Source organism: Staurois parvus, unplaced genomic scaffold, assembly GCF_062004578.1.
Source record: "Staurois parvus isolate SC_StPar_1 unplaced genomic scaffold, SC_StPar_1.0 ptg000249l, whole genome shotgun sequence".
Lineage (NCBI taxonomy): Eukaryota > Metazoa > Chordata > Amphibia > Anura > Ranidae > Staurois > Staurois parvus.
In genome coordinates, this window is record NW_028318045.1 from 2,833,885 (window position 1) to 2,855,992 (window position 22,108).

At 43.8% G+C, this 22,108-nt stretch overlaps 1 protein-coding gene across 1 annotated transcript in view; it reads right to left on the reverse strand.

The window, feature by feature from the left end:
* Nucleotides 1-21,199, reverse strand: part of WDR91 (WD repeat domain 91) — a 78,699-nt gene extending 57,500 nt beyond the window's left edge. The window contains exons 1-3 of the mRNA XM_089680651.1: nucleotides 21,008-21,199; nucleotides 8,978-9,129; nucleotides 1,865-2,044 (exon numbers count right to left, since the gene is read on the reverse strand). Of these exons, the coding sequence (XP_089536777.1) occupies nucleotides 1,865-2,044; nucleotides 8,978-9,100 (303 nt within the window). The 5' untranslated portion in view covers nucleotides 9,101-9,129; nucleotides 21,008-21,199. The remainder of the gene's footprint in view (nucleotides 1-1,864; nucleotides 2,045-8,977; nucleotides 9,130-21,007) is intronic.
* Between the last annotated feature and the right edge of the window lie 909 nt (nucleotides 21,200-22,108).

Below are 22,108 nucleotides of genomic sequence, written 5' to 3' on the forward strand. Positions count from 1 at the left end.
CCACTACAGCTATTGTTTGGATTCACACAGTGTGGACACGTGTGATCACATGCATGTAAATTGAGAGTTCCTTATGTTGCATTTGGACACTTTAATTTTCCTTATGGACTTATTTTCTTACAACAGATGTTTGCAGTGATTTTCTGTTAGCGATTGTCACTTATTGCACTTTATTCCCATTTGGGAGTACACGGGTTGCACATTTTTGTAATTGCACATTTTGCACATAGATTTAGTACCTTGTGGTATTATTTAGAGCACTGTTACACTTTGAACAGTTAGGTTGCACTTTATATTTATTTAGTAAGTTTAGGGATAGCGCTGCACTTTATATTTATGAACATTGTTTTTCTGCCCCTAGATGCTAAAGCTCAAAAAAATGCTTATAGCCTAAAGTAGTGTGCACGGACACAGGAATACACTATTTAGCTTCCAGGAGCAAAAAAAAAAAAATGCTGATAATAGCTTCTAGGCGCTTAAAAAAAAAAAAAAAAACCACTAGTGTGCATGGAGCCTAAAGCCAAAGAGCAGAAAAAAAAATACAGCGCAAGGGAAGTAACTTACATTCACAGTAGGATGTGCTCCTTGTGCTAATCCCTCTATTACTTGAGATCTTACTCCGTCCATCAACCCCCTGCAAACACACACCCATGATCTTCTGGGGTGGCTTGGGCTAATGGATCTAAGGGGCTGTAACAGGCTCCCATCAAGAGACTATGCTCATACTTTCCACTCATCTCCACCCTTCATAAAATCTGTACTACAGCTTCTATGAATGAAATACTACCTATGAATGAATAGGGTGAACTTATCAATCATGCGCCTGTCCTTTATTCTTAGCTTGCTTTCCATTCGTTTTTTTCCATTCCATTTGTAGCACAGCTTCTATGAATGGATCAGCTGTGCGGAAAGAGCATAGTCAGGATCTCCTGATGACGGCCCCAAGTTGTATTAACGCCGTCCACCCTATATGATTATAGTGGCGGGGGTGGGGATTTCTACTAAAAGAAGAGGCATCAGCACAAGGGATGCATCCTACTGACTGTAAGTTATGCCCTTTGCGCTCATTTTTCTATTTTTTATTTTGGCTGTACTCAGGCTGTAAATGTATTATTTATTTGCAAGCAGTGCAAGTACCTAAATTTGACCTGGTATAAGCCTGTTGCAGCCCCTGATCAGTTTATGTACTGACAAGAAGCACTCATAGGAGTGGAGAGAACAGACACAGATGAGTGCATCACCATGCTACTTTTCCTGTCACTGTTCATTCACAGTCTGGGGGTGGGTCCAAGACAACCTGTGCTCAGGATGAATGATGCTGGTCATCAGACTGAGGGCATCTAGCAGCAGAATACAAGTACAATGGTGGAAATCTTTGGATTGAAGGTAATTATTGCAGGAAAACCTTATTTTGTATTATCTTTTAATGAACTATTCATTTTTCTCTTCATCTTGCTTTAACTCAACACGTACCATTACCATTTAATGCATGTCCTGATAAACCACTGTGCAAATAAAATGAAGGAATGAATAAAAAAAACCAGACTGATTTTTTTTTCTTTTTTTTTTTTTTAGATCATTGGTTGCCCGCTACATCAACCTGACCATCTGTATGCCATAATCAGGGAGCCTGTTGCACAATGATGTCAGAAATTATAATGTGCAATCTTGCCCAAGGGTTAGTTATCCCAATCATCATAATGTAATTGCTCTGTCCTATTCAGAACAAAATGTAAGTTAGGGACCTTAGATTGTACACCCCTTGAGGGTTAGGGACTGATATGAATGTACAATAGATGTAAGGTGCTGCGTAAATTGAGGGCGCTATAGAAGTACCTGAAATAAATAAATGTATAGTGCCTACCTGTATGGTGCAGACAAGGTAATAGCGGAATAAGCTAGTTTTCAGTTTGTTGACAGTTGGCCGATACACATCCTCCAATCTGCTGAAAAGACGTCGTTCCAGATAGCCCCAGTATTCCAGAAGTCCATTAAGGTCATAACTCTGGATAAACTGCAACAGCTGTTCCACAATCCTGTCCACCTACAGTGCAAAAACCCACACATTGAGCACAAAAATAATACTGCAAAGCCTTTATAATGCTTAAACTACAGTACAGATTAAAGTAGTCGTAAACAATAAATGCTTATGTTTCATTCAAACAAGCTGCTATGGGCTACAGACTCTGATAAAAGCCACAAGCTGTAATTCTACAGCTTAGTTCACTATACACCAGTTAAAGTACAGAGAAAACAATGGCCAAGTTTTTTTTTTTTTTTTTTTTTTTTAATATAACCCTTTATGTTCTTTAAAATCTCAATGCTACTGATTTCATTGGGCCTGTTTCAGCCATTTCCTGTCTACACGCACATCATTCCTCTACACCAGCTTTCTGACAGTGACAATGTTGGATCATGTCTACGCAATGTGTGTTAGCACAGTCTCCATCGGGAGAACGTATGACAAGGTGACAATGCAGGAGCACAGAAAGTAGTCAAATGTCAGCCCAAAACTGCTTTCCCGCCACCCTATAGCAGATACACTGCTACAGGGCGGTAGGGGTGTGCAAAATCACATGTATATATAGACAATGATTTTGCATTTACGGGTAGGGGAACGCCCTACCCACACCACTATTTGTGGCCTCAGCTGTCAATCAGAGTCCCGGCTGGTGATTACTTACCAGCACTCGGTGATCGCAGAGTATTACCAACGGAAGGAGAGAACTGTAAGTAAACAACACAGATCTCTCCCGTCAGCTCCTACACACTGCTTTGCATAGCAGAGCCATGCAAAGCAGTGTGCTTACAGTGAAGCACACACACACAGCTTACAGTAAAACAGCAGACAGCTAACCCTTTGATCACCCCACATGTTAACCCCTTCTTACCCTGTGCCATTTGTACAGTGTCAGTGCTTTTTATTAGCACTGATCACTGTATTGGTGTCACTGGGGATGTCAGTGACACCAAGTTAGTTCCCCCCAGTGTCAGAATGCCCGCCTCAGTCCCGCTATAAGTCACTGATCGTCGCCATTACTAGTAAAAATAAAAATCCCAGTTTATAGTCCGCCATTTGTAAACGCTATAACTTTCACATAAACCAATTAATTTACATATATTGGGATTTTTTTTAGCAAAGACATAGCAGAATACATTTTGGCCTAAATGTATAAAGAAATTAAAATTTTTAAAATATATTTTTACTGGATATATTTAATAGCAAAAAGTAAAAAATATTGCTTTTTTCTCCAAATTGTCGGTCTTTTTTAATAGCGCAAAAAATAATAAAACAAAACACAGGCGACCACCGAAAGAAAGCTCTATTCATGGGGGGGGGGGGGGAAGACGTAAATTTAATTTGGGTGCAGCGTTGCATGACCACACAATTGTCAGTTAAATTAATGCAGCGCCGTAACTCAAAAAATGGCCTGGTCAGGAAGGGGGGTAAATCCTCTGGAGGGCAAGTGGTTAAAGACCCACATGGCAGGATCACCAGGCATTATTTTTTTGAGTGCTGCAGATTTAAAATTATTGGAGTCAACTATCAAAAATGACATGAACAAGTTAAAGCTTATATTAACTTTTCTTCAGTCTGGACGCAAGGGGTTACTGACCTTTGTGCTGGCTTATTTTGAAGCCATACAATTCTATAGCTTGGCTTACTATTAACTGATACACAAGACAGTTTATCTGGAAGGAAATATTTGGTATAGTTATTATTACTTCTAATTATAGCTATAAGACTGGAATGTAGGGTGCCACCCACACATACATTTACCAGCTATGTGCGGTGTATAGATTGGTTTAGTTTGTACTGCAGTATATGGTTACTGTGCAAGACATCAACCTAGCTAGAGTGTTTTTAAACCCAAGAACAAGTAGAATATACTTCAGCTTTAGCTGTAAACACAGAGCCAGTGCTATGTAGTCACATGACTAGCCTGTAAGAGGACAGTACTGCGGAAACGTCATGGTGGGTACCTCTATACATTTCCCATAATCTTCAGTAACTTAAACATGGAGTCAGCGCTGTGGAGTCACATGACTATCCTATAATGAAAGTAAGCAGTTGAACCATTATAGCTGCACATGTGCTTTAACCCCTCTGCACACATTCCTCCTTTTGCATGGCTGGTGGTTCTCAATCCTAGCTGTCAATGACAGTCAGGGTCCCCCCTGCCAACCGAGAACCAGAGTTAGTTTAGTTTACAATCATGTGATCATTAGGTCAGCTCTGACATAGCGATTTATATTGTAAAGTGCTGTGTAAACTGTTGGCGCTATATAAATCCTGTATAATAATAATAATAATAATAATAATAATAATAATAATAATAATATGGGCTTAAAGCGGAGCTCCACCCAAAAGGGGAAGTTCCGCTTTAAGCCTTTGTCCCCGCTCCCAATTAAGGATTGGCACCTTTGGGGAGCGGGGACACGAATTTGACAGGTACCCGCTCCCACTTCCGCTGCGATTGCCTAGGCCAGGGGTCCTCAAACTTTTTAAACAGGGGGCCAGTTCACTGTCCCTCAGACCGCTGGAGGGCCGGACGATGGTTTAAAAAAAAAAAAAAAAAACAATGAACAAATGCGGACACAGTACAGGAGATGACCAGAGACTTCGGACATACAACGGCGGGAATACTAGGCCGGCCGCTTCATAAGACGCACAGACATTTCTACCCAAGTGTGTCTTATGGAGCGAAATAGTGTCCCATCATTGGTGTCAGTGGGAGGAACAGTGCCCCATCATTGGTGTCAGTGGGAGGAACAGTGCCCCATCATTGGTGTCAGTGGGGGGAGGACTAGTACCCCATCATTAGTGTCAGTGGGGGGGAGGAATAGTGCCCCATCATTAGTGTCAGTGGGGGGGGGGGGGGAATAGTGCCCCATCATTAGTGTCAGTGGGGGGGGAGGAATAGTGCCCCATCATTAGTGTCAGTGGGGGGGGGGGGGGGGAGGAATAGTGCCCCATCATTAGTGTCAGTGGGGGGGGGGGGAATAGTGCCCCATCATTAGTGTCAGTGGGAGGGAGGAATAGTGCCCCATCATTAGTGTCAGTGGGAGGGAGCAATAGTGCCCCATCATTAGTGTCAGTGGGAGGGAGCAATAGTGCCCCATCATTAGTGTCAGTGGGAGGGAGCAATAGTGCCCCATCATTAGTGTCAGTGGGAGGGAGCAATAGTGCCCCATCATTAGTGTCAGTGGGAGGGAGCAATAGTGCCCCATCATTAGTGTCAGTGGGAGGGAGCAATAGTGCCCCATCATTAGTGTCAGTGTAGGGGGGGGGGGGGGGGGGGGAGTAGTGCCCCGTCATTGGTGTCAGTGGGGGAAGGGGATGGTGTCCCGTCATTGGTGTCAGTGGGGGAAGGGGATGGTGTCCCGTCATTGGTGTCAGTGGGAGGAATAGTGCCCCGTCATTAGTGTGAGTGGGGGGGAGGAATAGTGCCCCATCATTAGTGTGAGTGGGGGGGAGGAATAGTGCCCCATCATTAGTGTCAGTGTGGGGGGGGGGATAGTGCCCCATCATTGGTGTCAGTGGGAGGAATAGTGTCCCAACATTGGTGTCAGTGGGAGGAATAGTGTCCCAACATTGGTGTCAGTGGGAGGAATAGTGTCCCAACATTGGTGTCAGTGGGAGGAATAGTGTCCCAACATTGGTGTCAGTGGGAGGAATAGTGTCCCAACATTGGTGTCAGTGGGAGGAATAGTGTCCCAACATTGGTGTCAGTGGGAGGAATAGTGTCCCAACATTGGTGTCAGTGGGAGGAATAGTGTCCCAACATTGGTGTCAGTGGGAGGAATAGCGTCCCATCACTGGTGTCAGTGGGAGGAATAGCGTCCCATCACTGGTGTCAGTGGGAAGAATAGCGTCCCATCATTGGTGTCAGTGGGAAGAATAGCGTCCCATCATTGGTGTCAGTGGGAAGAATAGCGTCCCATCATTGGTGTCAGTGGGAAGAATAGCGTCCCATCATTGGTGTCAGTGGGAAGAATAGCGTCCCATCATTGGTGTCAGTGGGAAGAATAGCGTCCCATCATTGGTGTCAGTGGGAAGAATAGCGTCCCATCATTGGTGTCAGTGGGAAGAATAGCGTCCCATCATTGGTGTCAGTGGGAAGAATAGCGTCCCATCATTGGTGTCAGTGGGAAGAATAGCGTCCCATCATTGGTGTCAGTGGGAAGAATAGCGTCCCATCATTGGTGTCAGTGGGAAGAATAGCGTCCCATCATTGGTGTCAGTGGGAAGAATAGCGTCCCATCATTGGTGTCAGTGGGAAGAATAGCGTCCCATCATTGGTGTCAGTGGGAAGAATAGCGTCCCATCATTGGTGTCAGTGGGAAGAATAGCGTCCCATCATTGGTGTCAGTGGGAAGAATAGCGTCCCATCATTGGTGTCAGTGGGAAGAATAGCGTCCCATCATTGGTGTCAGTGGGAAGAATAGCGTCCCATCATTGGTGTCAGTGGGAAGAATAGCGTCCCATCATTGGTGTCAGTGGGAAGAATAGCGTCCCATCATTGGTGTCAGTGGGAAGAATAGCGTCCCATCATTGGTGTCAGTGGGAAGAATAGCGTCCCATCATTGGTGTCAGTGGGAAGAATAGCGTCCCATCATTGGTGTCAGTGGGAAGAATAGTGTCCCATCATTGGTGTCAGTGGGAAGAATAGTGTCCCATCATTGGTGTCAGTGGGAAGAATAGTGTCCCATCATTGGTGTCAGTGGGAAGAATAGTGTCCCATCATTGGTGTCAGTGGGAAGAATAGTGTCCCATCATTGGTGTCAGTGGGAAGAATAGTGTCCCATCATTGGTGTCAGTGGGAAGAATAGTGTCCCATCATTGGTGTCAGTGGGAAGAATAGTGCCCCATCATTGGTGTCAGTGGGAAGAATAGTGCCCCATCTTTGGTGTCAGTGGGAAGAATAGTGCCCCATCTTTGGTGTCAGTGGGAAGAATAGTGCCCCATCTTTGGTGTCAGTGGGGGGGGAATAGTGCCCCATGATTGGAGTTAGTGGGGGAAGGAATAGTGCCCCATCGTTGGTGAAAGTGGGGTGGAAGAAATAGTGCCCCATCGTTGGTGTCAGCGGGGGGAAGAATAGTGCCCCATCATTGGTGTCAGTGGGAGGAATAATGCCCCATTATTAGTATCAGTGACACCAAATGATAGGGCACTATACCTCCCACTGACACCAATGACACTTAACTTGCTGACCCCTGTTCCAGCATGGTGCTGCTGCAGCCAGCATAGCTGGTTGCAGCAGCACCATCTGCATGGCACACTTACCTGTCAGCTGTCTCTCTTCACTCCAGCCTCTCCCTCACTCGATGTTCGCAGGGCTGCTCGGCTCCACCTCCTCGCAGGCGATTGGCCGCCTGTGTGCCTTTCCTGAGCTACAGTTCTGGCACCCAATCACCGGTGAGGAGGCGGAGCCGATCGGCAGCGCGAACATACAGTGAGGGAGTGGCCGAAGTGAATGAAGGAGCAGCGCTTCCTGGACTGGATCGTTGTGGGACTGGGACACGGAGCCAGGTAAGATATAGCAGCCCCCGGCCCACCCCTGTACTTAGTGTCCCTTCCTCGTGGCAAATACGCCCCTGCCGGCGGGCTGGATAAATGTCCTCGGCAGGCCGCATGTGGCCTGCGGGCCATAATTTGAGGACCCCTGGCCTAGGCGATCAAAAGCGGAAGTTGTCCTCCCTCCCTGTAGTCTTCTGGGACACGTGACAGGTCCCAGAAGACTACGGGCCATTTACAAAGCGCAGCGCTTTTTGCACATGCACAGTGGGCACCTGTCTGTGAAGCCGCAAGCTGTCACAGCCAGGTGCCCACACTGAAGAGGCCGGCACCAGGGGGAGATGATGGCCGGTGAAACCAGTGGTGGTGAGGACACCGCTGGACCGAGGGACAGGCAAGTGTCTTTAATTTTAGTCAGCAGCTACAGTTTTTGTAGCTGCTGACTTTTCTTTTTTTTTTTTTTCCCCAGGTGGAACTCCACTTTAAGGTTTCACTGAAAAAAAAAGCCCTCAGCAGATAAAGAGGTTGCATTGGCATCTGCAGTGACATTTGTATATTATTGTATTTGCCATTGCATGTATGAATGTAGTCCACTGCAGGAACATGCCATGGTGGGTGGCCACATCCCACACACAGTGGGACCATGTAGACCCTGCAAAGCCACCCTCATAAAAAGGAAGATATATCAGAAGACATTTTACATTTTTCTTTCAGCCTGTCTTGTTCAAAACTTCTATTCTAAAAGTATCCAAATGAGAACATATGAAGGTATGGAATATTTAAAGTGGTTGTAAACCCTTATATATACCGAGTGTAGTGACTGGCCTCAGGTGATACACAGAGATTAAACAAATCCTCCTACATAAGGTGTACTTGTCCATCTACAGCCACATGTAAATCAAAGTGCAGACTTTTCACAGGATCTCTCATCTCTGAAAAGCAGAGGGCGGAGAGCTGAAATTACATCACTGAGCTCTGACAGCTGATTGGAGAGAGGGACACACCCCCTTCACACAGCAAACAGGAAGAGAGCTGAGGCTGTCAATCACAGGCTGTGCCCTCCTGTCACCACTTTTCTCTTGGTGTCAGGAATACTGGTTAGAAGTGACTCATGCTTATACCAGAGGAATTAGGCAGCAGACCGAAGTAACACTTGGTGCTCTTTAATGAGACAAGCGCATTACTATAGAGGGATATGCTTTGCCCATATTTCATGCCTGAGGTTTACAACTACTTTAACTTTTTTTTCATTAATTGGCTTTAGGGACACTGGAAGGGTTAAACAATCATCTCACACACAGTAGCCCTACCCACATTATACAACAAAGCAAAGCTTGCCATCCTGAGCTGCTGCTAGAATTTTTGGATGTATATCAAAACATGTCCCGAAATAACTGGAATGGAAATAAGGTGCAACGAAAAATGAAATCAAACAAGTCGTCCTACATTCTTACTTACCCGGAAGCCTTTCTCCTTGTCAGCCTTAATATCTGCTTCAAAGTATTTCAAGGTGTTGGTAAACCCTCGGAAAGTGAGGTACTCTCTCACCAGGTCATCTGTACGCTCCACGGCTGACGTCATCCCTGGGGCTGCACAGGGTAACCCGGACACTGCAATAACAGTAATGAAAAGAATTAAAAAAAAAAAAGAAGAAAAACCTGCTCATGGAATTGTTTCTTTTTGTTCAATTTTAACAATTCTGTTCACTTGCCAAACCTTATAGTGACTCAGTGATCCTGCCATAACTCAAACTGGACCAAATTGCTGAAGAACTTTGGAAACAATCCAGGTGCCTTTGTTACTTTATATGCAGGGCCCATTCACACGATGCATGCGTTTGTGGGCCTTGTAGTTGTGTTTGGACAGTATATTCATTTTTAAAATGTTGGCAGTGCACTTCAACACATGAAAATATTTAACTGTACCATTTTTTCCAATACCCCACACACAGATTGTTCAAACATTCACTGTAATGCCCCACAGTGGTGCCCTGAGTGCGCAGTCACAATAAATAGCACAGCAATGCACTTTGCTCCAACATGCATTGCTGGAAAACATGTTTGTTTTTTTTACTGCAAAATATATGTCTGTAAAAAGCCCCTATGCTGCTGCTATGAGTGCTCCTTCCATTAGCAGAGCTTAAAGGGTGAGAGTAATGGAGGCTGCTATTGCTGAACTGACATTTTGAGAAGGTAGTGACACATCCTTGACCGTTCTGAAGATTTTTTTTAATTTTAGTACAATAACTACCAGAAAAGTAAAAAAAAAGAAATTACAAGAAAATCAGCCTGGAAATTGCTTGCAAAAAACTAAAGTCCATTTTACAATCACACAAACAGCCAATGGGACCTTAGAGCAATTAACAGTGTTACCGTATTAATAAATAATAAGCAATGAACAGGATGACATACGTGCTTGCTGGGTGAACAAAGAAAACAGGATTTTTATACACAAGTGAAACATCTCCATTATGAAAAGCAGTAAAACACTGCCACACAACGCCATACATATAGCACTCAGGCATTATAAAGTTCTCTCTGCCAAATTTCAATATGGCGCTGACTCAGAGGATAGGACATACAATCTTCTCTTTATCAATATGATAGGTTTTATTAATTGGGAGCTTATTCACTCCATGTCCATTGACCTGCACTGATCTGTATAGGAAAATAATAGGCGCATGGAATTTACAGTCCATAAAGTCTGAATAAATTCAATGGATTGGGAATTCAATGGTGGAGAAGGGGATAAACCAGCCTGAATGCCCGGGCAAGATGTGGTAGAGAGAAGCAGACTCTAATGTGGAGAAACAGAAGAAGAAACACAGCGCCTCAGAGTGTAGACTGGATTACAAGTTTAATTGTTAAAAAGTAAGTAACTCACATGGTCATAGTTACAAACAGACTCATCATAGGAGGATGTACAGACCGCCTCATCGTCAATATGTCAATTCTCATATGTCTTCTTATGTATTCATATGATATCACCAGCAAACTCATTCTGCTTGTCATCATTCCCCTGTCAATCTCCCCTCCTATTATCCTTCCCTGTTCCTTTAACCGCTTCCAGACTGCCCTATAGATGTATTACTAAAGGGCGGCATGGGTGTGCAAATCACGTATATACGTGATTTTGCATTTCCGGGTAGGGGGAGCGCACACCCTACCCGCACCGTCATTCGCGGCTATGGCTGTCAATCACTGGGTCCCAGCCGGTGATTACTCGCTGGTGCCCGGTGATACACGAGCATCCCCGATGGGGAGGAGAACTGTATGTAAACAATGCAGTTCTCCTTCCTGTCAGCTCATGCACACTGCTTTAGATGGCTGTGCACAGCACAGCCATCCAATGCAATGTGCTTACAGTGAAGCACACGAACACAGCACAGAGTAAAACAGCGCACAGTTAACACTTTGATCGCCCCACATGTTAACCCCTTCTTGCCCAGTGCCATTAGTACAGTGTCAGTGCGCTTTTTTATTTTTAGAACTAAATCACTGTATTGGTGTCACTGGAGATGTCAGTGACACCAAGTCAGTTCCCCCCCAGAGTCAGAATGCCCGCCGCAGGTCGCACTTTAATTCGCTGATTGCCGCCATTGCTAGTAAAAAATTAAAGAAAATCCCAGTATACATATTGCCATTTGTAAACGCTATAACTTTCACGTAAACCAATTAATTTATACATATTGGTATTTTTTTTACCAAAAAGACATGTAGAAGAAAACATTTTGGCCTAAATTTGATAAAAATATATATTTTTTTCAAAATTTTTTTTTTTTTTTTTATAGCGCAAAAAATAAAACGCAGAGACGATCCAACACTACCAAAAGAAAGCTCAATTCGTGTGGAAGAAGGAAAAAAAAAAAAAAAGGACGTAAATTTAATTTGGGTGCAGCGCTGCATGACCGCGCAATTCTTAAAGTAAGGCAGTGTAGTATCTCAAAAAATTACCTGGTCAGGAAGGGAGGGGGGGTAAATCCTCAGGAGGGCAAGTGGTTAATTGTTCCCTTGTCAAACTTCCAGCCCACCATCACTCAGTTCCCCAAATAAAGCTCCCATTCAGATCGTATCATATGCTTGACAAAGGAGCACTCTGGTCTAGGCCTTGCACATGCTCAGAAACGCGTCACACTTTATGACGTCAGATGCCACCACTCCAGACTTTACAGTGGAACAACCCGGCACTTTCCTCCCTCTCCAGCGCTCCCCACTGTCCCACCTTGACACACTTTATCGTATTAACAACTTGGCGATGAGGCAGTCTGTACATCCTTCTATGATGAGTCTGTTTGTAACTATCACAATGTGAGTTGGCTACTTACTTTTTAACAATTAAACTTGTAATCCAGTCTACACTCAGAGGCGCTGTGTTTCTTCCTCTGGTGACAACACATCGCACTGCCCCTACACAATGTACATGTAATAACATGCAGCCTGGTGTAAATGAGCCCCGAAAGAAAATATTCAAAGATGCACTCTTTTAAATCTAGACGTTCTAGTGAACGATCTTTTAAACTAGAGTCAGGTCCATAAATATTGGGACATCGACACAATTCTAACATTTTTGGCTCTATACACCACCATAATGGATTTGAAATGAAACGAACAAGATGTGTTTTAACTGCAGACTGTCAGCTTTAATTTGAGGGTATTTACATCCAAATCAGGTGAATGGTGTAGGAATTACAACAGTTTGCATATGTGCCTCCCACTTGTTAAGGGACCAAAAGTAATGGGACAGAATAATAATCATAAATCAAACTTTCACTTTATAATACTTGGTTGCAAATCCTTTGCAGTCAATTACAGCCTGAAGTCTGGAACGCATAGACATCACCAGACGCTGGGTTTCATCCCTGGTGATGCTCTGCCAGGCCTCTACTGCAACTGTCTTCAGTTCCTGCTTGTTCTTGGGGCATTTTCCCTTCACTTTTGTCTTCAGCAAGTGAAATGCATGCTCAATCGGATTCAGGTCAGGTGATTGACTTGGCCATTGCAGAACATTCCACTTCTTTCCCTTAAAAAACTCTTTGGTTGCTTTTGCAGTATGCTTTGGGTCATTGTCCATCTGCACTGTGAAGCGGCGTCCAATGAGTTGTGAAGCATTTGGCTGAATATGAGCAGATAATATTGCCCGAAACACTTCAGAATTCATAGCAGTCACATCATCAATAAATACAAGAGAACCAGTTCCATTGGCAGCCATACATGCCCACGCCATGACACTACCACCACCATGCTTCACTGATGAGGTGGTATGCTTAGGATCATGAGCAGTTCCTTTCCTTCTCCGTACTCTTCTCTTCCCATCACTCTGGTACAAGTTGATCTTGGTCTCCTCTGTCCATAGAATGAGGTTCCAGAACTGTGAAGGCTTTTTTAGATGTCGTTTGGCAAACTCTAATCTGGCCTCTCTGTTTTTGAGGCTCACCAATGGTTTACACCTTGTGGTGAACGCTCTGTATTCACGCTGGTGAAGTCTTCTCTTGATTGTTGACTTTGACACACATACACCTACCTCCTGGAGAGTGTTCTTGATCTGGCCAACTGTTGTGAAGAGTGTTTTCTTCACCAGGGAAAGAATTCTTCGGTCGTCCACCACAGTTGTTTTCCGTGGTCTTCCGGGTCTTTTAGTGTTGCTGAGCTCACCGGTGCGTTCCTTCTTTTTAAGAATGTTCCAAACAGTTGTTTTGGCCACGCCTAATGTTTTTGCTATCTCTCTGATGGGTTTGTTTTTTCAGCCTAATGATGGCTTGCTTCACTGGTAGAGACAGCTCTTCGGATCTCATCTTGAAAGTTGACAGCAACAGATTCCAAATGCAAATAGCACACTTGAAATGAACTCTGGACCTTTTATCTGCTCATTGTAATTGGGATAATGAGGGAATAACACACACCTGGCCATGGAACAGCTGAGAAGCCAATTGTCCCATTACTTTTGGTCCCTTAACAAGTGGGAGGCACACATGCAAACTGTTGCAATTCCTACACCGTTCACCTAATTTGGATGTAAATACCCTCAAATTAAGCTTACAGTCTGCAGTTAAAGCACATCTTGTTCGTTTCATTTCAAATCCATTGTGGTGGTGTATAGAGCCAAAAATGTTAGAATTGTGTCGATGTCCCAATATTTATGGACCTGACTGTAGGTGCATAGGACTCCTACATACATGTGATACCACAAACAAGCTCATTCTGCTTGTCATCGTTCCCTTGTCAATCTCCCCTCCAATTATTCTTCCGTTCCTTTAAACGCTTCCCGACCGCCCTATAGCAGATGTGTTCCATGCACACTAGAGTTTTTTTAATCCAAAACGCTAGGGGGAAGACAAAAAAAAAAAAACTGAAGAAAAAAACACTGATAATAGCATTTTTGTGCCAGCTTGTAGTAGCATTTTAAAAGGATTTTGGAGCGGTTTTATAGTACAAAAAAAAACCTAGAAAAAAAAAAAGCTGTTTCTGCTGGAAAAATGCTCCCAAAAACAAGGCAAAAATTTTTTTACTGCTCCTAAATGCTAAAGCTTGAAAAACGCTACTAGCCTAAAATAGTGTGCATGGACACACAGGATAACACAATTTAGCTTCTGGGAACATAAAAAAAAAAAAAAAATTTTGTTGTTTAATAGGCCGACATTACCACCAATGGTAAAAAAAAAAAAAAAAAAAAAAAAAAGGGCCGATTTTCGTCCCATCTACGGCCGGCATTTAATTATTTCTGTCCCTTGCAGAGAGCTTCACTATTATATTTGACATGAAAAAGTCTTGCGGTTGCAACAATGTATCCATTTGTATCTATTTCAGATACAGATGTTTTTATTCGGATACAAATAGATACATTGTTGCAACCGCAAGACTTTTCATATAAAATATAATAGCGGACTGGAATTCTTCTTTTTCTTCTTGCAGGTCACGGCTCATGCACAGATTTTTTAATCGGTAAAACGATCAGCCGATTTGCCCATCATTGCTGGGAAAATCGGCCGATTTTTTTCCAACTTTGCCGATAAAAAAAAAATGTGCCAAAACCCCGAAAAACGGCCGACCAATTAACCCACTAACGGGTCGAAAATCAGCCGATTTTTTTTTTGGCCAAAAAAAAAAAAAAAAAATCAGCTGATTTTCGACCAGTCTATGGCCTGCATAAGAATGACTTTATCTACAATTCATGATACATTAGTGTGATAGTCAGATGTAAGAATGCTCCTTACACTTGTGGTCATTGGGAAGAATTATCCTGTTACAGATTGCTTAAAAGATCAATGGTGTTTGGGGAAACTTACCCGACAGGCAAAAATTGTGATTGCTCAAGGAACCCCTAGCAGCCTCTGGAGGAACCCCGATTGAGAAACCCTGCTCTAGGAGCTTAAATAAGTGCTAGTGTGCATGGAATCCAAAAGCTGAACTTCAGGGATGGAAAATCTTTACCCTTGCAGTGGGTCCTCCTACATACCGCAAGAGTTAACTGCTTACTTTGCCTGCTGGATGACTAATATGATACTTATAAGTGGTTGTAAACCCTTACATATATACAGTGAATTGACTAGCATCAGGTGATACTCAGAGATTAAACAAATCCTCTTACATAAATTGTATTTGTTTATCTGCAGTCTTCCCTTCGCTAGATCTGCTCAAAGTCCAGAATGTTTAAAGCTTGTCTGAGCATTCAGAAAGGGCAGAGCACTGAAGTTACATTCTGCAGAGCTCAGTGAGGAGAGTTCTGAGAGCTGATTGGAGGAAAGAGGAAAGAGGCAACCCCCTTCACACAGCACACAAGATCAGAGCTGAGGCTGTCAATCAGCTGGAGGTCCCTCCCCCGTCACCATTTTTTTCTCTTGGTGTCAGGAAAACTTGTCAGAAGTGACTCATGCTGACAGCAGAGGAAGGAAGCAGCAAACGGAAATTATGCTTAGCACACATTAAAGAGCAGGGATAATGAATTAAAGTTAAGTAGGTCCAGTTTCTAAAATTTTCTTCCATTCGAGGTCCAAATCTCTCTTTTCAGGTAAAAGAAAATAGAACCACCTTACATCAGAGTACCTTTTAGTTCAGTGTCTCCCACCTAGGTACCCCCCCCTTTATCAGGTGTCCCCGTCAAGGTGCCCCCTTACATCAGATTCCCCCATAATAGTGCTCCCATATATCAGCTGACAAAATCACAGTAAGGGGATTACAGTAGGTGTTCCCATCAGGGTGCCCTCTTACATCAGGTGTCCCTATCAGGGTGCCCCCATATATCAGATTCCCCCATTATAGTGTTCCCATATATCAGCTGACAAAATCACAGTGCCCCCTTACATTGTGTCTTCATACATCAGATCCCCCCTTCAGAGTCTCACTATAGAGTAGTATAGAGCCAGGCAGGGACAGAAGCTGGGAGGAGAAGCGTGCTGCAGGGGCAGAGCACGCGTGACATCACTGGTTGCTATGATGCCGGCAATCCTAACAACCAATGACTGCAGCTTGGTGAGAATCCCGCACAGCAGAATGATGGGCTGATGGTCCGGATCTGGACTGCGGTCCACCATTTAGTGAAGGCTGCTATAGAGGGATATGATTTGTTCATGCTTCATGTCTGAGGTTTGCAACCACTTTAATATTCACTGCTGCAGGCTTCCGCATTTGTGTGATCGGTCCCCCAAATCCATTTTTCTTTCCTTGCCAGCTAGTTGCAGCTCTCTGACGTAATCACATACAACATAAAACCTGCAGTCCTGCATAGTATAAGAGGATGCCCAGACCCAGGACCTAACCACAACCCAGGACACTGGACAGTGGAGGAGAGCGCTGACTGCCAGAACGAAGAATAAGTGCCCGGTCATACCTGTGCGATTTCAGGTGTGATGTGGGAATTGAAATCGCATTCAATGAATGTGAAGGTCAGTGTCTTAACATGTGCGATTTGCTGCAGTGTGATTTCTAAAGTAGTTCTTGCATTGCTTTTTCTACAGTTTTGTTGTGATTTCACATACATAGAATATAATGGAAATCGCACTGCAAATTGCAAGAAATTGTTGAAAATCTTCACAAGTAGAATAAAGTCTTCAGAAATCTCTCTGAAATTGCACACAAATCGCAGTGGTGTGACCAGTGACTGAAGGTAGGTATATCACTGTATTTGTCATCCCCTGGTTCAAGGGAGCGGTTAATTCTTGCAGTGGGGCAATAGATTCACAGCATGAGTAAAGGTTTTCCGTCACCGGAGTTCAGCTTAGGTAATACACACTGTTAGAGTGAATGTTGGTGCATAAGGTGAAGCTTAGAGGGCCCCTTCACAGGGTAATGCACCTCTCCTCTATTTACACAATGCACTGGTTGCCAAAAAAAGGGTCATGCATGTTTTGTCATCTATCGTGATGTGTAGTCATCCCATTCCAAATAAATTAACACAACACATCATAAAGGATCGCTGCAAGGAAAATCGACACTGAACAACCAATCATTTTCTAGTCAAATTCCTGCCCAATTTCTCTTGCACATGACTGGGCATTCAGAGGTATAGTATAAAGCGAAACAGGATCAGAGTGGCAATGCAGGAGCAAGATCAGCAATGGCAGCTCTCATTTTCAATCCTACTTCAACTGCTTCAGTTTTTTTCGTCATCCTGAAGCACAACTTTAGGCCTGATTCACACAGGCTTCATCCTCTATAAGGCTGCATTCACACTTGAGCGTTTTGTAGCTTGAAACTCCAAGATCTAAAAACTCTCAAACTTAAAAAATCAATTGTTCTCTATGGTGCCTGTTCACATGTTCAGGTGTGAACAAGCACCATAGAGAACAATTGATTTTTTAAGTTTGACTTTTTGGAGCTTGAAGCTACAAAACGCTCAAGTGTGAATGCAGCCCAAGCGCTTGTTCACACCACAATTTCTGAGTTCTGGATGTGTATCTGCATGTGCATTTTTGATGCGTTCCAGTACATTTTTTTCCTCCTCTTTTTCTTCAGCCTAATTGAGGTCAACTGAGGACATGTACGTTTTGGTGTACTTCTGATTTTTTTTTGTGTTTTGCTGTGTTCCATACAAAAAAACAACATGTTCTACTTTTGATGACTGCACTGGAACGCACTACACTGTTGTGAACAAGGGCCATTGGAATCCATGCTAACCACTTGCCTACAGGGCACTAATACCCCCTTCCTTACCAGGCCAATTTTCAGCTTTCAGTGCTATCACACTTTGAATGACAGTTGCGTGGTCATGCAACACTGTACCCATATGAAAGTTTTATCATTTTTTCTCACAAATAGAGCTTGCTTTTGGTGGTATTTACTTGCCGCTGGGGGTTTATTTTTTGCACTATAAACAAAAAAAAAAGAGCAAAAATTTGAAAAAAAAAAAGTTTTTCTTTGTTTCTATTATAAAATTTTGCAAACAGGTAATTTTTCTCCTTTACTGATGTGCGCTGATGAGGCTGCACTGATAGGCAGCACTAATGAGATGGCACGGATAGGCGGTACTGATAGGTGGAACTGATGATGGGTACTGATAGTCAGCACTGATAGGCGGTACTGCTGGGCACTGACGGGTGGCACAACTGCTGGGCACTGACGGGCACAGGTGGGTGGCACCGCTGGGTAGAACTGGTGGGTGGCACTGCTGGGCACCGATCATCAGTACCCTGATGATCAGTGCCAATCCCTGCTCTGACAACTGCCGGTTCTCGGCAGTACTTTCCCCACGTTCTGACAGTGTAAGGAAAGTGCAGCGAAGAACCGGCAATTGCATTTCCCTGTGATCAGAGTGTCATTGGACACGGCTGATCATGTGGTAAAGAGCCACTGTTATTGGCCTTTTACCACATCACGTGATCAGCTGTGTCCGTAGGAGATTGCCAGGTGCGCGCCCCCAGCGCGGTCTGGGAGGACGTCATATGACGCCCTCCCAGAACTGGCCAGCCACAGTGTAGCCGTCATTCGGCTATCTGCGGTCGGCAACTGGTTAAACACTGTCCATGTGTTTCCGATGCAGAACAGAAATGCACTGGACTGCATCTGGTGTGAACCAGTTCTAGGAGCAGTGTGAACAGCAAGCTTTTACAAAGCATGTACAGAGCTTTCAGAAGGCTCCATTGAAGCTTTTATACCACCATTCAGCTTCAGTTTATAATTGTTGTACGCAGATCCTAATAGGAGTAATGCCTATCACTCTAAACAAGCTGTCAGCAGGCTTCAGCACTAATGGAGTCTTGTTCAAAGCTTTGTGTAGCCTGCTAGCAGCTTGTACAATCAGCACTCCCATTGGGATCTGTGTATAACAGTTCCAAACAGGAACTTAAGGGCACTTTAAAGTGCTAATGCCTAGTACACATGATGAGAATACTGGAAAAAAAAAAAAAAACTTTTTCAGAGCGATTGTACAATAATCTGATCGCTAGGCACTTTCGAAAGCCACTCACGATAGTTCATGCAATATTATCCGAAGAAACAAGCATGACAATTTTTCCCATAAGATAACAGAACGAACAATTTTCGTTTAGTCACTACAGTAATCGTTCATTAAAAAAAAAAAAAAAAAAAAACACAAATATTGACCGAGGCTGTGCACCTTTGGAAACAAAGGAATACATTACAATACATCACATCATCGTGGGAAGCTGTATTCTGTCTCAGGAGAATTTTTTGTAACTCTAGTAACCTATTCGTTCAGTCGAGAGTAGCATGCAAAAAAAAAAAAAAAAAAAATGGACGATCACTCTGTGTGTACTAAGCATTAAAGAAAGCTGCTCAAAGCTGGCTGAAAGCTTGCCGTTCACATCGCTCTTAATGCCGCCCCCCCAGAATGTGCATGTTTCAGTTTTGACACCCCATTTATTTGAATGAGCTGCCAAACGCACAGGAACGCAGAAGGAGTAGTGTGAGCACTACTTTTTCAGATTGTGCAGAACTAAACCGCATGGTACTGCAGTACCATGTGGCCGCACACATGCAGTATTTCTGAGGTGTGTGTAGGGAGTGATTAACAATAAATGTCACTGCAGTACCATGAGATTTGGTGGCAGCAAATGTGCATTTGTGAGGTGCGTGTAGGGAGTGATTAACAATAAATGTCACTGCAGTACCATGCGATTTGGTGGCCGCACACATGCAGCAATTGTGAGGTGCGTGTAGGGAGCGATTAACAATAAATGTCACTGCAGTACCATGTGATTTGGTGGCAGCAAATGTGCATTTGTGAGGTGTGTGTAGGGTGTGATTAACAATAAATGTCACTGCAGTACCATGTGATTTGGTGGCAGCAAATGTGCATTTGTGAGGTGTGTGTAGGGTGTGATTAACAATAAATGTCACCTGTGTGTGTCTCATAAGGAAGCACCTTTCCTGCACTGTTTTCTAGTGTGAACAAACCTTTTTTAGGCCTCATGCACACTGGCCATTATAAAAACACCAATAACGTTAGCTGTAGAATGCTGCACTAGCATTTCTCAGTGGTTTTTAGTGTTTTTCAGTGTTTGTGTTTTTTAGCACAGCTATACTCCCACAAAATCATCAGGCTCAAAAAATGCTCATAAACGCTAGATAGCCGTGTTCTTCAGCTTTTCTCAGTGTTAGAGCATTTTTACAGCTAAAAAAGACCACTAGTTCTGATGTGTTTTCCCAGCCAGAAAACGCTCCTGCTAAAAAACACTGATTAAAGCCTATATGTGCATGGACACATAAGATAACATGCTGGGGAATTTACTAGCTGTAGAAAAAACCGCCAATAGCTAAAAACAGCCGCTGTAAAAACATCCAGTGTGCATGAGGACTAAAAGCTATAGCTCACATGAAACAGACCCTTCAGTGTATGCATGGCCAAAGGTATTCTTCGGTGTTAGCTGGAGTAGAATCCGTCCGTTTTTTTTTTTCCTGTGTCCCAGGTGGGGGGGGGGGGGGTGTCACCCACTATGTCCTGGTGTCAGCCAGAAAGTGACAGGAACATTTACAATATTAGAGTTGTCAACATAATGGTGGAAGGGAGCTGTGGGAGGGAGAATCCTCCTATGGGCACACCTGTTCCAGTGACAAGCAAGGAGAGATTTCCCTTCATTTTGGGGTGATTGCTTCTTGTTTCCTGTAGAGAGTCTCAGGGACAGGAAGTGAAGGAAAATTACTTTTACAATGGAAAACAGCAAAACAAAGAAAAAAACTTTGTCTGTGGCCACTTGCTTCAATTTCTTTTTGCCTATAAAAAGCCTTCCAATCCCAAGCCTGTTGTATGTGTGTAGGTGAGCAGAGGGTAACACTGAGGGTCCAGGACGTCATCACACAGCCTACTATATTGGAGTCTTCCATACACAGCATGACATACAGATGGATGGCAGCCTTCTATCTCTATGATCACCATCCAGCACACTTCATTCTTTCACTTTCCACTGATCTATATAGGAGACCAGTATATTCTGGACTCGAGACCCCCATGTCATCACTCAAACACATCTCCCTGTCCTGCAAAGCTTCTGTGTATCCCCCTGCCCTCCCCTCACCCCCAAATCTCCGGCCCCGGTACCTGATCCGTGCTCTGTCCCTCCACTCTCCACACACACTCCCCAGGGTGCTGTCAGTGTGCAGTGCGGGCGGCTGAGGTCACATGACACACGGAGGACGCGCCGGTCACGAGGGGATGTGAAAGTCCCCTATTAGATAGACTACAGGGAAGAGCGCAGTGTGCGGAGGAGATAGAGCCCTTTCATATCCGCCATCTTGGTCCCAAAGCGAGGCTGCCAGCGTCAGTGTTGCGCTGCTTGTCTGCCTCCTATAGCCGTCCAGTGTTTACAACCCCCGGCTCATTGCTCGCATTGCTGTTGCATGAATGTGTTTGCTACGTTTAAATCTCAGCATTCACTTTCGTTTTTCAGGGAAAAAAAATGGTAATTTTATGGTTAAATCTAAATTTCCTTCTACTGAAAGTGAAATTTCAAGCTTTGTTGCAATATAATAAATCTCAATTATTATTATTATATATACAGGATTTATATAGTGCCAACAGTTTGCTCAGCACTTTACAATATAACAGGAGACAATACAGCAACAATACAGTTCAATACAAGAGGGATAGGAGGGCCCTGCTCCTTGGAGCTTACAATACAGTTCAATACAAGAGGGATAGGAGGGCCTGATCCTGGGAGCTTACAATCTAAGGGCATCAGACTTTCATTATGCAAAAGGCAGACGCATGGCAAAAACTGAAGTGCTGGTGGCAGTTTGGGTTGAAAAGCAGAAATAACTAGAAAAGCTACAATTTCTGGGGAAATTGTGTGAAGTGTTCTGGCCTCCCCCAGTAGTCTACAACTGGAGTGGGTGGAGTAACTGGGTGGAGTGGCTTGTCACTCTGCTGCCTGCTCACACACCTGGGTTCCTATGGCAACTCACTCTACAGCAAGGGCAGAGAAGAGCGGTTAAAAACAAACTGCTCCAACTTGCTCACTTCACTGGCGGTTGCCATTTTCAAACGGTTGTAGTTTAAAAATTATAAATCCTACACCGCAGAGCTTTATATTGTGAGAATCACAAGACCCAGACCTACATTGTGATGCATAGTATGACTCTGAAATATTAAAAATTAGGACACAGTTGCAGTTTAGAAATTGCCCTTCAAATTTGAGGTGGC